The following is a 17,858-nucleotide window of genomic DNA, read 5'->3' as shown; positions in this document are numbered from 1 at the left end:
ATAGTGCATACTTGTGGAAAGACTGGAGGAATATATACTGGATGAGGAATACTCCAGGGAAGAATTTCCTGTGACTTTGGTGATTTCTAAAGATACATTGTTGGATGCTTTGGTAGGCAAGTGGCCCATGGCTCACCATTCCCAGGATTCCTGGCTGGGGAAGGGCATATTTTTGAAGCCAGGGGTTCCTTCCCACGCTCCTACTCTGTCTAAATTCTGATAACACCTCTTTTAGGTATCATTATCTTCCTTCTTCCATTCTGAAGACAAGGAGTTTGATGCATGCTTACAAACCCTTTTGGAGCCAAGCCTTGTCCTGGACATCATGAGCCCAAAGATGTCCACAGCTCAATACTATTCTGGCCAAGGAAAGTCCAGCTTTGTCCTAGGAGCCCCCATCTCATACACATGACTTGAGAACTCACTGTATGCAGCTGTGAAGGATTGGTAGTTAGGGAGGAGACAGACCTGTAAGGACTGCAGAATTGTGGAAGGATGAGACTTCCTTCCAGAGAAGCAGCAGAGTTGGAGTCAGAGCTAAGCTTAAGTTGTAGATATGCTACTTTTTATATCTTGCCTAAGTTATTTAACTCTTCTCTGCCCCAATTCCTTGTCTATGACATGGGAGCAATACTTTGTATTTTTTTTTTTTTGAAACGGAGTCTCACTCTGTCACCCAGACTGGAGTGCAGTGGTGCAACCTCGGCTCACTGCAACCTCCACCTCCCGGGTTCAAGCAATTCTCATTCCTCAGCCTCCCAAGTAGCTAGGATTACAGGTTTCTGCCACCACACCCGGCTAATTTTTGTATTTTTAGTAGAGATGGAGTTTCACCATGTTGGCCAGGCTGGTCTCAAGCTCCTGACATTAAATATTCCAGCTGCCTTGGCCTCCCAAAGTGTTGGGATTACGGGCCTGAGCCACTGTGTCCAGCCAATACTTTGGCTTTTAACCATAGCATTTAGTCTAATGCATTTAATAAGTTTACTGCTATATTCATCTTTTTTTTTTTTTTCAGTCTCACTCTGATGCCCAGGCTGGAGTACAGTGGCGTGATCATGACTCACTGCAGCCTCCGCCTCCCAGATTCAAGTGTCTCAGCCTTCCTAGTAGCTGGGATTATAGGCGTGTGCCACCACACCTGGCTAATTTTTGCATTTTTAGTAGAACTAAGGTTTTATCATGTTGGCCAGGCTGGTCTCAAACTCCAGACCTCAGGTGACCCACCTGCCTCAGCCTCCCAAAGTGCTGGGATTACAGGCATGAGCCACTATGCCCGGCCCATTTTTCCCACTATACCAGTTTGAAAGTTAAATTCTCTTTTCCTATTAGTATTATTTTAGTGATCTCCCTAGAAATTACCATATGCATTCTTAACTTACCAAAGTGTCATGCTAATAAATACCTTTACAGGAAAGACAGAGTTTCCTGAGATGGAGGCAGGAAGAGAAAACATTCCAAGCTAAATGAACAGGGAAGCAAGCAGATGAATCGGGAAAGATTTAATTCTTTTTTGAGTCAGAGTGAGGCTAGAGCAAGATGAGTGAGCTGGGGGTGGGTGGTGTAAAGCCATCCAGGAAGGATGTCTTGGTCATGAAAAAGATCTTTGAGAAGAACAAGAATAATTCCTCCTCAACCCAGGAAGAACACTGATTTTCCTGAGGCTTCCCAGGAGGCAATGGCAGAGCTTGGTCTAAAGCTGGATGTCTTTAGCAGTCTGTCCCTACCTCTATACCTACCCCAGCCATGCTTACTCTGTCCCCTTTCTCTTCCTCAATCTCTGCTTACCTGTCTAAATACTGCCCATTCTTCAGAACCCAGTTCCGTTAAATCGATCCAATGAATATTTTTTCTTTTTCTTTTTGTATTTTTATTTTTAATTTGTATTTCTTTATTTTTTTGAGGTGGAGTCTCGCTCTATCACCCAAGCTGGAGTGCAGTGGCGCAATCTTGGCTCACTGCAACCTCTGCCTCCTGGGTTCAAGCGATTCTCCTGCCTTAGCCTCCCAAGTAGCTGGGATTACAGGCACCCGCCACCAGGCCTGGCTAATTTTTGTATTTTTAGTAGAGATGTGGTTTTGCCATGTTGACCAGGCTGGTCTCGAACTCCTGACCTCAGGTGATCTGCTCACCTCACCCTCCCAAAGTGATGGGATTACAGGCATGAGCCACTGCATCTGGCCCAAGAACTCCTTTTATTTCTTTTATCTTCCCTTATGTAAATCAAGGTAGGCGAGGTCTTTCAAATTGACAGTGAAATAAAGAAATTCAGAGAGGGTCCGTGACAGCCAAGGTCAGACAATACAGAAAAAGCTCAGGACAAGTTCAGACTGTAGCTGACATGTCTAATCATAATGACCATCATGTGTTGAGTACCATCCACATGCCTAGCACACTGCTAAATTATCTCTAATACAACAACCCTATGATGTGGATATTCCTTTTTGTTTTTTTTTTTGAGACAGGGTCTTGCTCTGTCACTCAGGCTGTTGTGGAGTGGTATGATCTCAGTTGACTGCAACCTCTGCCTCCAGAGTTCAAGCAATCCTCCCACCTCAGTTTCCTGAGTAGCTGGGAGTACAAGTATGTGCCACCACACGCGGCTAATTTTTTGTATCTTTTGGTAGAGACGGATTCACCATGTTGCCTAGGCTGGTCTTGAACTCCTGGGCTCAAGTGATCCTCCTGCCTTGGTCTGCTAAATTGCTGGGATTATAGGTGTAAAACCACCACACCCAGTGTGGATATTCCTAAATCAGTTTTACAGGCTGGGCACGGTGGCTTATGCCTGTAATACCAACACTTTGCGAGGCCAAGGAAGGAGGATCGCTTGAGCCTATGAGTTCAAGAACAGCCTAGGCAAGACAGTGAAGACAGTGAGACCTTTTTTTTTTGAGACACAGTCTTGCTCTGTCGCAGCGGCGCAATCTCGGCTCACTGTAACCTCTGTCTCCGGGGTTCAGGTGATTCTCCTGCCTCAGCCTCCCGAGTAGCTGGGACTACAGGCACACACCACCACGTCCAGCTAATTTTTATATTTTTAGTAGAGACAGGGTTTCATCATGTTGGCCAGGATGGACTCAATCTCTTGACCTTGTGATCCACCCACCTTGGCCTCCCAAAATGCTGGGATTAGAGGCATGAGCCACTGCGCCTGGCCAGACCTTGTTTTAAATAAATAAAATCATTTTAAAGACAAGGAAACAGAGGCTCAGGGCTCTGTTTGGTGTATGGTGTATGGTGTATGGTGAATTGCCCATATTTCCTAAATCACCAGAAAATTAAAGAATTAATCTAAATTAGAGCACCTCAAGGTTTGGGCATTGGGGGTAGTCTAGAGGCAGGAAGAGGGGACCCAGCCTCAGGGAATGGTACTTAGGGCCAAGAGAACAGACAAGGTGTTAAGAAAGGGAACAATGGCCAGGAGCAGACACCCCTGGTTGGAGCTAGAGGAAGAGGATGACATAAAGCCCCAAGGCAGAAAACCTGAATCTAGTTGCCAAAATTGGAGGGAGGTGGTTCTTTTTGTAAAGTTTTACTAGTCCATTTGTCCTGGGACCTTAAAGAACAGGATAGGGGAGAATTCAAAATCAAGAAAAGTAGTTTTTAGAATCAGACACTCTTTGAGTGTGTACTCTCTCCAGACTTCAGAGCCCCTCAGAGTGTGTCTGAGGTTTGGGTCCTCCACCATTGCTCCACATGAGGCCTGTCAAAGAGAGGGCCTAGGCTGGGTGAATGAACCAAAGTGATGCATGAAAAAGAGCTCTGGCAAATTAATCACCAAATGCTAAGTGGCATTAACAGCATATAGTGGATTATGGGAGTTATCTCAAGTACCAGACTTGAGTCCTGGTTCTAGCATTTATTAGCTGTGTAAGTAGGTAACTTGGTTTCCCTGTTTTCCATTGGTAAAATGAGGATTTTAAATAGTATCTACCGGCGGGGCCCCTCGCCTGTAATCCCAGCACTTTGGGAGGCCAAGGCGGGTGGATCACGAGGTCAGGAATTTGCGACCAGCCTGACCAATGTGGTGAAACCCCGTGTCTACTGAAAGTACAAAAGTTAGCCGGGCATGGTGGTGCCGCCTGTAGTCCCAGCTACCTGGGAGGCTGAGATAGGAGAATCGCTTGAACCCGGGAGGTGGAGGTTGCAGTGAGCCAATATTGTGGCACTGCACTCCAGCCTGGGTGACAGAGTGAGACTCTGTCTCAAAGAAAAAAAAAAAGAAAAGAAAAAAAAAGGCCAGGCACGGTGGCTAACGCCTGTAATTCCAACACTCGGAAGCCGAGGTGGGGGCAGATCACGAGGTCAGGAGTTCGACACCAGCCTGGCCAAGATGGCAAAACCCCGTCTCTACTAAAAACTACAAAAATCAGCCGGGCGTGGTAGCAGGCGCCTGTAATCCCAGCTACTCGGGAGGCTGAGGCAGGAGAATCGTTTGAACCCTGCCTGTGATCGGATCTATTTTCACAGGTTTGTTTTTTGTTTTTTGTTTTTTTTTTTAGACAGAGTTTCGCTCTTGTCGCCCAGGCTTGAGTGCAGTAGCGCGATCTCGGCTCACTGCAACCTCCGCCTCCGGGGTTCAGGTTCAAGCGATTCTCCTGCCTCACCCTCCCAAGTAGCTGGGATTACAGGCGCCCGCCACCGCACCCAGCTAATTTTTGTATTTTTAGTAGAGACGGGGTTTCGCCATGTGGGCCAGGCTGATGTCAAACTCCTGACCCTAGGTGATCCGCCCGCCTCGGCCTCCTAAAGTGCTGGGATTACAGGCGTGAGCCACCGCACCCGGCCCTCACAGGGGTTTTATGAGGATTAAATAAATGAGATAACATAAAAAGTAAGAGTGCCTGGGACATACTGAGTGCTCAGAATGTGTTATTGCTAAGGATTTAAGTGGAAAAGTGTGATGTTAGCTGTGGCTAGCTTAGAGGTCCTCCACCCGCTGCAGATGCTCTGACTACCCCTGTGTGCTTGCAGGAGAGATGCTTGGTCTCTTCACCCTCCTTTCCCGTTGGGGTAGATGGTCTTTGCAAAGGGAGCCAGGGGTCCCCCTCAAGTTCTTTTATGGGTCAGTCATGGTCAGGGTAGGGAGGGAACTCTGGCAGCTGGTTTTTGGGGATCAATCCTCTCATTGTGGAGAGACCTAAGGGCTGGTGGCCAGAGATCCTCTTTCTGCGCTGTACTCAGGACAGGGCGCCCTCTCCTGAACAAATGCGGGAACAGCACTAGGCCAGTCTTTCTGGGATGTGCCTTACCGGCTCTCATTGCCTGCAAAGGTGCTCTGACCATTGCTGAAATGTCCCCAACCACCCTGGCGAGCAAAGTTTGGGGGAGGGGCGCTAAGGCTGGGAGGAAACTGGCTTAATGTTTCAGAAGGGCGAGGCTGGATTATTCGGTTAGAATGGAGGTGCGGGGCAGGAGAGACGGGCGGATGAGAAAGAAATCCGGCCCCTGTTGAATTAATTTTGTATTCTTTCAACAGGTGATGGAACGCAGCTGAGAGGTAAGGCGACAAGGTGGCTTATCTAACATGCTAAACTCAGGTATCCAGAGCTCTTACGGCTGCCCGCACGCAGCCAAAATTAGTGGGGGTAGTCCCGGGCTGTAAAGCATAGTTTTGAGGATACACCAGATTGAGGGGCAGAGCCACGGGTCGGGGTCTCCAGAAGCGGGGAGGAGCCAGCAGAGGATCTGGGCACAGTTTCCTCTCTAAGTTCCGCCCCGAGAGCGCCGGCCCCGCCCCCGCCGTTCGCGCTCTGACCAGCCAGCAGAGTCAGCCCCCGACCCCGGGCCGCCCGGGCCCCAGGGTTCCTCCGGCAATCTCGCCACCACCGCGTGGGTGAGTATGGGCATGGGTGTGGTGGGCTGCCGGGCAGCCCCACTCAGGGGAGCTTGGCCGCGCGGTCTGGCCTCTGCAGGGCCGGGCCCCACGCTCTGGGAGTCCTGGTGCCTGCCCTGCTATCGCACACACTGTTTCCCAGGAACTATCTGGACTTGCCGAGCTGGCCCCCTTCTTCTCCCTCCCCAGCATGGGGCCGGGTGTGCAGGGGTTGAGCTCTCCCTTCTTTATTCCGCAGGGCCTCCTGGTCAGGAGCCCTAGGTGGGGAGGATGGCGCCCCAGGGTTGGAACCCCATAGACTGGTTTTGAATGGCAGCTCTGCCATTTATTAGCCTTGGCCTTGAGTGTTTTGAACCTCCCTGAGCCTCAATTTCCTCATCTGTAAAATGGAAATATACAGGCTGTAGCACCTACCTCATAGAATTATGGTAAGGATTAAAAGAGACAATGTGTATCAAGTACAGAGCAGGGGGCCTAGTATTCCGTAGGCACTCAGTAAATGTGGGTTCAACTCAAGGCTGAGAACATCTCTAGGGACTTTGGAGCTGAGGTAGCTCCAAAGAAAGCGATTTTCAGCTAAGTAGTACCTGTGAGGACTGTAGAGCTGTCTGCAGACTGAACAATTGCCCTTCAGCTCCACCGTGAGGTGTGGAGTAGAATGACTAAGTTGGAAGGACCTTAGAGATAATCTAAATCCTGTGATTCCCATGTTGCCGAACTGTGGAAACAGATCTAGAGTGGTTAAGTGGCTTGCCAAAGGTCACACAGCTAAATGGGAGGCCAGGCATACCTCCAAGAATTGGAATGGACTGTCCCTTGAACCTCCTCATCAACTCCTGATTTGGGCAGTGCCTTTTCATTCCCTGAAGATCTAGTTTTCAGTTTGGGAATCCTAGTGGTTCCTCAGAGATCTAGAGCTGCAAGCTTCAGGGATGGATGTTGGGAGGGAAGACTAGTGCTACTGCAACTTCAGAGTCTAGGTTTGGGCTGAGTGAGGAAGATGTTCCCCATCTAGGGCCCTAAGGGACTCAGAGTTCATTTAGGGATGATCCAGGGAACGTTTTTTTTTTTTTTTTTTTTTCTGGGAGGGTCACCAGAGCCACTTCCAGCTCCCTGGGGAGATCCCTGATGCTCCTAAAAGGGAGAGAGGAACTTGAGCAATTGGAGCAGGCTTCCTGATCAGGCCTGGCAGCTGGGGGAAAATGGGTGAGAATGTGGAGGCGTAGCCACCTGGCTTGTTCTGGAATGCCAGGATGCCAACCTAACTGAGATCAAGGTTCTTTTTGAGGGTGGGACTAAAGGGAGAGTCTTGTGGGTGGGGCCAGGAAGAGTTGGGACTTGATTTGACAAGGGCTTTGAGCCCAGAAGGGTATATTCTTTATGTGTCTGGAGCCAGCCCTAGCTTGGCAACAACAAGCCAGCGTTCCAGGGATGGCTTTCCCTCCAACTCAGCATAGGGCTTTGAGGAAGAGCCTTTCTCTCTCTCTGAGTGTCTTGGTTTTTCTATCTTTACAATGGGAATAGGGCTAACTGCCTCATCTATGTAGAATTTGGTTTTTCCTTTTTTTCCTTCTGTGAACAGGTGCCTCTTCTGCCTCTCTCACTCCAGTCCTAACCTGACCTTTCTGTCTCAAGCTCAGACCCAGAGAGGAAGGGGTCAAGGAAGGCCAGAGTTGCAGTGTGTAACTGCAACTGTGGGTCCCACATGTATCTCTTTGTTATGTGATCCTGAGCAGATTCCTGCCCCAACTTTCCCTTCTGTACACTGTGGGGAGCTGAGCTGGGATTGTTGGTATACACTTACTTGTTATAGTTCCTGACCTTAGCTACCCTTACGCAAGGGGGAAATCACAGCCCCCAGGAACCCTCATCTGTTCACAGGAGGGTGGTGTGGACAGCCCCCTGAGCACTGGGGAGCCTCCAGAAGCTGACCAAGCAGCTCTCTCCAGCAAACAGCAAGCCCAGGCTAGCATCAGACCTGATTCTGCAAAGCCTTTCACTCTCGGGGCACGTGAGAGAGCAGGCTGGGACAAGCAGAGGGTTCTGTCAGCTTCCATGGAATCCCTGCCGCTGTGGACTGTGGTGCAGGCACACAGAGCACACAGAGTCTGGGAAGGGACTGAAGGTGCGGGAGGGCCCTGGGCCAGTGGGGAGCAATGAGAGCTGATGAGAGGCCTTGAAGCCTGGAGACTGGGCCTGAGGCTCAAAGGCCTGGGGGAGGAGATGGGCCATTGCATCCACTGGTAGGTTTTAGGGTTGGTTCTTGAAATAAGTAGAGACACTTAAAGCAGCTTCTCTAGTCCTAGGCCTGTCAAGCTAGGCTGAGAGGAGTGAGGAGAAGCTCTCCCAATCTATTCAAGCTTTATCCTAGCACAGATTTGGTTCATTGTCTTCCCACTGAAATTGAGGTGGAATGTTGTCTTTCGATTCTGAGTCAGTCTTCCTCATCCCAGGGTGGGAGCTATCCAAGTTTAGGTGACTTCCTCCTCGTACTCCCCACCCCATGGCACACAGCTAATTTTAGGACTGAGCACAAGGGCTGACTTTATCACTGAGTCCCAGCCTTGCTGCCTGGGGCCCTGACAGCGTGCCACTCCATCCCCAGGTCTGACAAGATGTACCAGGTCCCACTGCCACTGGATCGGGATGGGACCCTGGTACGGCTCCGCTTCACCGTGGTGGCCCTGGTCACAGTCTGCTGTCCACTTGTCGCCTTCCTCTTCTGCATCCTCTGGTCCCTGCTCTTCCACTTCAAGGAGACAACGGCCACACACTGTGGGGTAGGGCATGGGGACACTGATAGCCTCATATTCAGGCCGATCTGGATCTTCTTTAGATCTTGAATATCTTTTAACAAGATTAGCCAGCTCTCCACTGGGGCCCATCAAACATATGGGGCTGCTGGGGGGCTACCTGCAAATTGAAATCTCAAGGGTTAGTCTCCCTCCGCCTTCTGTGAGGTTCTGGAGGCTGGAGTCACTGAAGTGTAATATAGAGTCAGTAAATGAATTACAAGTATAACAGAGTTTGACACATGTCCCACCCCATTTACTTTGATATCCTAGAGAAAGTAGTCTTACATCTTTCTTCCTGCCCCACGCCCATATCCCTGTCCAGAGGGCAGACCTAGAGTCAAATCTGTACTTCATAGAAGAGCAGATTCTGGAACCCCAGGGTTTTCTGAGAAGTGGAGAGAACAGGATTGGGCTAGAGGGTATTTTGGGCCTCTTAATGTACCACTATGGGCTTCTGCCTGTCTGTAGGAATGTGATTCAGTATACGTGTGTGTGATTGTGAGGGTCATGACTGTTTGAGTGGGTCGTGTGTGAGAGAGACTATATCTGTGCCTGTCTGTATGGAGATCTGATTATGTAAATGTGTACATGTCTTGGGGTGAGTCCCATGGCCTCTAAGGTTCCATAGATGTCTGTGTACCCTCTGGACGGGGATATGGGGCGCGGGGCCAGGAAGAAAGATGTAAGACTGCTTTCTTTAGGATATCAAAGTAAATGGGGTGGGACATGTGTCAAACTCTGTTATACTTGTAATTCATTTACTGACTTTTTATTACCTGAGACAGAGACCCAGCCTCAGTTTCCTCATGTCTGAAATATAATGGATTAGCTGGGCATGGGGGTGTGCACCTGTAGTCCTAGCTCGTCGGGAGCCTAAGGTGGGAGGATTGCTTGAGCCTAGAAGTCTGAGGCTGCAGCGAGCTATGGTTGTCTGACTGTACTTCAGCCTGGTGACAGTGAGACTCCCATCTCTAAAAAATAAAATAGGGTTGATAATTCCTGTCCTGCTCCTTCCCAGGTCTAGTGTAGAGCTCTAGGTAAAGAAGGATGGGAAAGTAGTTTAGGGAAGATGATGAAGTGTGAGGAGCAGAAGGAGGAGGAGGAAGAGACTGTCAGGTTGGAAGGCAGGGCAGGAAATGAACTTAGCCTAGGGGCTGTAGGTGGAGAAGAGGCAGGTTCTGCATATGCATCTTTGGGGTCCCTCAGAGTTTTGAAGGCACTAGCCAGCTGGATCTCCCCTTCATGTAAAGAGCATCTGCTTCAGAGAAATGACTAGGATTAGCAGTGTGGTCTAGCTGCGAGTATGGGGTGGAGCCTCACTTCTTTTCTTCATGTGACTGGAGTTTCCGCTCCTCCTGATTTGTCAGTGGGTAGACATGGGTGTTGAGGTATGGACACCCAATCTGATGAGACCTGGGGCTGGGAGGCATTAGAACTGAAAGAAAAGGGTGAACAGGTGATCTGAAGGGAAGGATTACCTTTTCCTGACCTAGTGCTTATCTCAGATAATGCATCAGATGTTCCTGTTACGCTAGCCACTCCTGATCATCCCGCAAAACCCTGCCCAGCTAGCTCTAAAATGTCTTCCCTGTCCTCCTTGGGTCTAACTTAATCACTGTCTCCTCTGGATGCCCACAGTTCCCTGTGTTATCTATCACATAATATTTGTGTCTGTCTTCCCCACCAGATGGGAATCTCCTTGAGGGTCGGCACTGCATTTGAGTGAGAAAGTATTTGGGTTTTTTTTTGGTTTGTTTTAGAGGCAGGGTCTCATTCTGTCGCCCAGGCCAGAGTGCAGTGGCATATCATAGCTCACTGCAGCCTCAAATTCCTGGGATCAAGCAGTCTTCCTAACCTCAGCCTCCTGAGTAGCTAGGACTACAGGTGTGAGCCACCACACCCAGCTTAATTTAAAAAAAAATTGTGAGATGGGGTCTCGCCATGTTGCCTAGGCTGGAGTGCAGTGGCATGATCATAGCTCACTGCAGCCTCAACCACCAGGGCACAAGTAATCCTCCTGCCTCAGCCTCCTGAGTAGCTACGACAATAGGTATGCACAACCATGCCCAGCTAATTTTTGTGTATGTGTGTGGAGATGGGGTCTCACACTGTTGCCCAAGCTGGTCTTGAACTCCTGACCTCAAGCAATCCTCCCAAAGCACTGGGATTATAGGCGTGAGCCACTGTGCCCGGCCAGAAAGTGTTAGTTGAATAAATGATTAGGACTCCCTAGCCCAGTGCCCTGGGGAAAGGAAGGCATGGTATAAGTCAATCATAGTCTAAGCAAAATTATAGTATTTGTATGGCATATGGAGTTAAACAGACTAGGCTGTTTGCTCTGCCCCTTTTGGCTGACTCCAAGGGCTAATGGCATCAATAGCCTTGGTTTATTAGCTAGGTTACTGCATACCTTGCATGCCTATTACCTGTTCTTGGTATACCAGTTAGGGAATTAAGACATAGATAGTTGCTGGAGTACTTGGTCCCTCTGGAGCAGTACTAGGTCTGTGACCCTGAGGGTATGTTGTCCCCACTCCCTGAGACTACGGTGTTGGTTCCACCTTGGAATTTTTATATTTGCTCTGCATTTCCTACTCAGAGTACCCCAGAAATGGCCAGCCCTAGGAATAAAAGAAGCAAGCTAGTCCATCATATCTATAATTGATTACTTTGCCTCTGCTCACAGATCCCCAGTGATGGGGAGCTTCCTTCCTCCCCAGGTAGCCTGTTCTAAGGAAGCTTAATAACTAATAATTAGCCTTTTTCTTTTCTTTCTTTTCTTTTCTTTTCTTTTCTTTTTTTTTTTTTTTTATTGAGATAGAGTCTCACTCTGTTGCCCAGGCTTGAGTGCAGTGGCGTGATTTCGTCTCACTGCAGCCTCCCCCTCTTGGGTTCAGGTGATTCTCCTGTCTCAGCCTCCCGAGTAGCTGGGATTACAGGCACCCGCCACCACACCTGGCTATTTTTGTATTTTTGTTATTGATGGGCTTTCAACATGTTGGCCAGGCTGTTCTCAAACTCCTGACCTCAGGTGATCCACCTGCCTTGGCCTCCCAAAGTGCTAGGATTAAAGGCGCGAGCCACCATGCTCAGCCTCTTTTTTTCTTTTCTTTTCTTTTCGTTCTTTCTTTCTTTCTTTCTTTTTTTTTTAATAGAGATAGGGTCTCACTATGTTGCCCAGGCTGGTCTTGAACTCCTGAGCTCAAGTGATCCTCCCGCCTCAGCCTTCCAAAGTGCTAGGATGACAGGCTTGAGCCACTGTGCCTAGCCCAAACTTTTTCTTTCTTTCTTTTTTTTTTTTTTTTTGAGGCAGGGTCTTGCTGTGTTGCCCAGGCTAGAGTGCAGTGGCATGATCTCAGCTCACTGCAACCTCTGCCTCCTGGGTTCCAGCCATTCTTATGCCTCAGCGTCCAGAGTAGCTGAGATTACAGGTATGCGCCACCACACCTGGCTCATTTTTTGTATTTTTAGTAGAGACGGGGTTTCACTATCTTGGCCAGGCTGAGGCTTTTACTTATAGTGAGTATGTACCTACTTTCCAGTGAGTCTCTGCCTTGGCCCTGGCTCTTCTTTGATAGCTGTAGAACTATTCTCTCCTCATGGCTTCAGGTCAGCCCTGCAGAGACAAGAAGACAGTAATGAGGGGCCTTGAGTCTATCTTCTTCTTCTTTTTTTCTCCAGACGGAGTCTTGCTCTGTCACCCAGGCTGGAGTGCAATGGCGCGATCTCGGCTCACTGCAACCTCCTCCTCCCAGGTTCAAGAGATTCTCTTGTTTCAGGCTCCCGAGTAGCTGGGATTACAGGTGCATGCCACCATGCCTGGCTAACTTTTTGTATTTTAGTAGAGATGGAGTTTCACTGTATTACCCACGCTGGTCTTGAACTCCTGAGCTCAGGCAATCCAGTTCCTTCAGGCAACCTTCCCAGGACATGGTTTCTAGGCTCTTCCCTATCCTGAATGTACCCTTGAGCTTGACCCAGTTGGTCACTTTTCTCTGCTGGGCCTTGATTTGGGTGTAGGACTCTACGTGGCCTGGGCAGTACAGGCAAAAGTAGGACTATTCATTCTTATTCCTTTCTGTTAGACCTCTGTTGATGCAGTCTGAGCTGCCATTAGCTGTTTCTGCACAGGTGCAGGCTGAACATTGCTATCTCATATTTAGGCTTGTTGAGATCTCTTTTGTATCCTGCTTCTATCTTTTTTTTTTTTTTTTTCCGAGGCGGAGTCTCGCTCTGCCGCCCAGGCTGGAGTGCAGTGGCCGGATCTCAGCTCACTGCAAGCTCCGCCTCCCGGGTTCCCGCCATTCTCCTGCCTCAGCCTCCCGAGCAGCTGGGACTACAGGCGTCCGCCACCTCGCCCGGCTAGTTTTTTGTATTTTTTTTAGTAGAGACGGGGTTTCACCGTGTTAGCCAGGATGGTCTCGATCTCCTGACCTCGTGATCCGCCCGTCTCGGCCTCCCAAAGTGCTGGGATTACAGGCTTGAGCCACCGCGCCCGGCCTCCTGCTTCTATCATCATAGGATTTAGCCATTTCTCCAGTGAGGCCCAACAAGCCCTCTCAGTCCTGCTCTAACAAAAAAGGGCCAGATCCCTCTTTGCTTTCTCTCTTTACCTTATTGGAAACCTGCCTGCGTCCCTGGACACAACTCTTAGAAAGGTCCCTGCCCCCATCACTGGCAAAGAAGCTACTGCCAGCTGACTTCAGCCACTATCACATCTTACCTTTGCACAGTGTTCTAGGATTTATGACATATGCTTGTTGATCCTGGGAAGGATGTGTGCCTGGGCAGGCGTGGAGAATTGAATACTGTGGGCGGGAGGGCAGGCCCTGAGGAGCAGGGGGTGGGACCCTCCAGTCTTAGAAGAGTCCCAGTCTGGCTATAACCTTCAACCCAAGACCCAGATTCTTCAGCACCGAGTGTGAGTGTTGCTTCGTGAGGCCCCCACCCTGACCCCATTCCTGGGTCTCCTTAGTGGAGGGAAGTATGAGTCCCGAGGGGAGATAAGGTCCTAGGCCTTTTAATATTAAGCCATCTCCGTCTGCCCCAGCTTGATCCAGAGGGAAGCCCAGCTTGGGTCAAGGTGGTTGGGCAGTGGGGTTGTGAGGGGGAGTTGTCTGCCAGGAGGGAGAAGGGACTGGAGGAAGCTCGGTTCCCTGGGTCTGGGTCTGATCTGGACAGAGGCCTCCTGGGTCTGGCCCAGGACTGCAGGCTGAAGCTCAGCAGAGAAGGTTTCCATGACCCTCAGATTCCCCCAAATCTTGGATTGGGTGACATTGTGTCTCCTCAGATAGGGAGGAGATGTAGGTCTGGGCGTCCACAGGGACCTGGTATTTTAGGTTCAGGGTACCACTGGCCTGAGGCTTGGATCATTCAGAGCCTGGGGGTGGGATGGCTGGCAGCCTGTGGCCCCATTGAGATAGGTTCTGGGGCACTCCCTCTGTTCCTAGTTGAACTTGGGTAAGGAGCAGGAATGTGGTCAGACAGGGTCAGTAGGAGGGCTTTGGCCTTTCTGAACCAACGGTCCTTTGTTAGCTGGCCTGAAAGAAGTCTTGACTTAGAACCTGAAGCTGTCAGGTGGCAAGAGGCCTTAGTCCTGGTGTTTGATCCTGGCATAGTTCTGGGCCTCAGTCTCCCCTTCTGTGGAATGGGAATAATAACCTTTCTACCTCTGACCCTTCTCCTGAGTGGCTATGAGGGTTGTGAGAGTGAAGTGGGCCACCAGAGCTTCCTGTCGAAGCCACCGGGAGCCTCTCCTCTGTAGGCTCTTCAAGAGATGGACCTAGAGTATCAGTGTGCCAAGGGGATTCCTAAGCTGTGACCCTGCCTGTCTCTGCTGCTCCTGTCCCATCTCCCTTTGTTCCTTCTCCTCTGCACTGTCTTCCTTTTTCCCTTATGCCTTTTCTACCCTTTCTGCTCTGGCTTTTCCTTATACTCTAAGGAGCCATCTCTGGAAAAGGCCTCACTTTCCTAGGCCCAGGTATCCCACCAGGCCCCAAGTTGTATCCCTCGTGCTGCTTAGGCCACGCCCTACAGGATGTTCTCTGCGGCCTCCCAGCCTTTGGACCCCGATGGGACCTTGTTCCGGCTTCGCTTCACGGCCATGGTCTGGTGGGTCATCACTTTTCCTGTGTTCGGCTTCTTCTTCTGCATCATCTGGTCCATGGTGTTCCACTTTGAGTACACGGTGGCCACTGACTGTGGGGTGAGTGCCAGCTCCCCAGCCTCTGGGTCAAGACCAGGTCAGGAGGTGGCAGTTAGGGTAGAATTAGATAGTGGAGAGCAAGTGGAGGGTCAGAGAGAGGGAGAAGGACAAGGGGATGGGGGAAGGGTAGGTAAGTCAGAGTCAGAGAGAATTCATGGGGGGAGACTCAGAGATAATAGAATCACAGTCCTCCCTGAGTTGGAAGATGATGATAGAAATACAAGGGAGATGCCGTGTGCAGTGGCTCACACCTGTAATCTCAGCACCTTGGGAGGGCGAAGCCAGTGGATCGCTCGAGTTCAGTTCGAGACCAGCCTGGGCAACATGGTGAAACCCCATCTGTATAAAAAAAATGCAAAAAAATTAGCTGGGTGCCCTGGCATGCCCCTGTAGTCCCAGCTACTTGGGAGGCTAAGGCAGGAGAATTGCTTGAGGCTGGGAAGTGGATGTTTCAGTGAGCTGAGATCACGCCATTACAGTCCAGCCTGGGTGACAGGAGTAAAACCCTGTCTCAAAAACAAAACAAAATAAAAAAAAAAAGCAGGCTCTACACTGCGGCTCATGCCTATAATCCCAGCACTTTGGGAGGCTGAGGCAGGAGGATCACCTGAGGTCAGGAGTTTGAGACCAGTGTGGCCAACATGGTGAAACCGTGTCTCTACTGAAAAAATACAAAAAAATTAGCTGGGCATGGTGATGTGTGCCTGTAATCCCAGCTACTCAGGAGGCTTGAGGCAAGAGAATTGCTTGAACCCTGGAGGCGGAGGTTGCAGTGAGCAGAGATTGTGCCAAAAAAACAAAAAACAAAATAACAGTGCAAGGGAGTGGGGGGTTAGAGGGAGGTGATGGGGAAGGGAAGGGTTTGGAGTGGACAGGAGAGATCATGAGAGGAAGGAGACAGATTGGAAAGGAAGCCAGGACTGAGGAGGTAAAGTAAGGCCAGAAGATGGAAGATGTAACAAGTGGCTTTGGCCCAGACTCAGGGACTGACCTTGGAGGATCCATCCTCAGCTCTGATCTGGATCCTCAAGCTTTGTTTCTCTTACTGGCAGCCCCGGGCCCCACAACCTGTGTCCACACAGGGATCTGCCAGCCAGAAACCTGGATGGACTTCTGTCTCCCAGAATCAGTCCACTAGGCCTTTCCTGGGGGCCCAGGGATAAAGGTTCTGTGCTAGGGGCATGGAATTAGATATGGACTTGCCCTTAACATCTCATTGTTACGAGAGTCAGTCCTTAGACACAGACTGTCACAACACAGTGACCTAGGGTTCCTATTATGATAAAAAAGAGTACAGTGACTGTGAGGCTCAGAGGAGGCACTTCACCCAGCTTGGAAATTGGGGATCACTTTCTTCTTGGGAGGAGGGGACACTGTTGCTCTGTGGTAAAGAAGGCTTTTTGTGAATGCCAGGCTGACAACTTTTGATATTATCCAGAGGGCAATTTTTATCAAGAGCTTTGGAAAGATTTTAGGTAGGAAAGGGACATGATCAGATTTGTGCTTTATGTATTTAATTATTTAGAGACAGGATCTCACTCTGTCTCCTAGGCTGGATTACAGTGACCTGATCTTGACTTATTGCAGCCTTGACCTCCTGGGCTCAGGTGATTTCTCACCTCAGCCTCAGCCTTGGGTAGCTGAGACTACAGGTGCATGCCACCATGCCTGGCTAATTTTTATATTTTTTGTAGAGATGCGGTTTTGCCATGTTGTGTAGGCTGGAGGTTTGTGCTTTAGAAGACCATTCTAACTTCTGAGTGGAGAACAGCGTTAAGGGCAGGGGCAAGACTAGGGTATAAGAAGGCTAGTGCAGTAGCTCATGCTACTGGGGGAACCAGAGCTAAGATGCATACTGTGAGGATAGAGAGGAGGGATGGAGTCCAGAGAGGTGTAGAAAGTGGGATTGACAGCAATTGGAGTTTTTGTGCAGTTGGCATGGGGCGGGGGACAGTAGGGTAGCTAGAGAAGACATCTATAATGTGGGGGGACTTTTACCTGAGGCCAAAGGAATGAATCTCATGGTGAAATCTGAGCTGCTGTGAAAGGGGATTTTGGGGAACCCTGTCTTTATACCATATGAGTTTCTGATCTACTGTCCTATCAGAAAGGGCTTATCCTCCTGTCTCTCAGTACTCTTAGCTCTGGGCACATGGGGAAGTTTGGGGGTGAGCTGTGTACCTGGTTTCTCATAGCTCCTGATGTTGCTTGTTGCTGGTGCAGTCGGTGAGTGGGGAACTTGTGTACTGGGAATGGGGCTGGGGGTAGGAGTACATGTACCTGATTATATGTATGTGTCTGTGTGTTATGTGTGCTGGTGTGTGTATGTGATGGAAGAGACAGTCCTGGCTCTTAGAATCCCACCCCCATCCCTAATCTGAGAGAAGCTCATTAAGACAGGACCAGCAGCCACAATGCCCTAACTCACATTTCCTCCTGAGGTCTTCCCCAAACCCTGTATTGTTTCTCCCCAGTACCCATTCCCAACAGTGGTCAGGGTTCAGGGCCCTTGAATCCTTTAGGCTCTCCCAGTCAAGCTTTAAATGGTGGTCCTGTTTTCCTTAAAGTAGTTGGGATTGGGGAATAGTTTTCAGAATGAATATTCTAGGAAGCAGAAGCAACACTCTGACTAACCCAACTCAGAGTAACTCAACGCAGAAAAATCTAGTAAGGAAACTTGGAGGTTCCTGCCTCTCACCCATAAGCAGACCTTCCCATGCTCTGTGGCCATGTAGCTCACGGTGTTTTTGCATTCTTTACAGGAAATTTTGTCTTCTGAAAACCATCACTTACTGCATGCCAGATACTGCAGATGTTTTATACATGTTATATTTAGAATTCATATGGCTGGGCATGTTGGCTCACCTGTAATCCCAGCACCTTGGCAGGCGAATCACTTAAAGTCAGGAGTTTAAGACCAGCCTAACCAATGTGGTGAAACCCCATCTTTACTAAAAATACAAAAATTAGAGGCCGGGCGCCTGTAATCCCAGCTACTCGGGAGGCTGAGGCAGGAGAA

At 49.6% G+C, this 17,858-nt stretch overlaps 1 protein-coding gene across 6 annotated transcripts in view; it reads left to right on the top strand.

The window, feature by feature from the left end:
- PGAP2 (post-GPI attachment to proteins 2) overlaps window positions 1-17,858 on the top strand; it is a 35,111-nt gene that overhangs the window by 10,375 nt on the left and 6,878 nt on the right. For 2 of the 6 annotated variants that reach the window (XM_011956761.1, XM_011956760.1), the window contains exons 2-3: window positions 5,485-5,503; window positions 8,445-8,619. In XM_011956761.1, the coding sequence (XP_011812151.1) occupies window positions 5,485-5,503; window positions 8,445-8,619 (194 nt within the window). Of the gene's footprint in view, window positions 1-5,484; window positions 5,504-5,729; window positions 5,840-8,444; window positions 8,620-14,656; window positions 14,840-17,858 lie in introns of those variants that run through there. The other 4 variants (XM_011956763.1, XM_011956762.1, XM_011956758.1 and 1 more) reach the window with 3 other exon arrangements.

The sequence above is a fragment of the Colobus angolensis genome, unplaced genomic scaffold, assembly GCF_000951035.1.
Source record: "Colobus angolensis palliatus isolate OR3802 unplaced genomic scaffold, Cang.pa_1.0 Scaffold424, whole genome shotgun sequence".
In the NCBI taxonomy this organism is placed as follows: Eukaryota; Metazoa; Chordata; class Mammalia; order Primates; family Cercopithecidae; genus Colobus; species Colobus angolensis.
The sequence above is the reverse complement of the archived record's forward strand: the minus strand, read 5'-3'. Positions and strand labels throughout refer to the sequence as shown.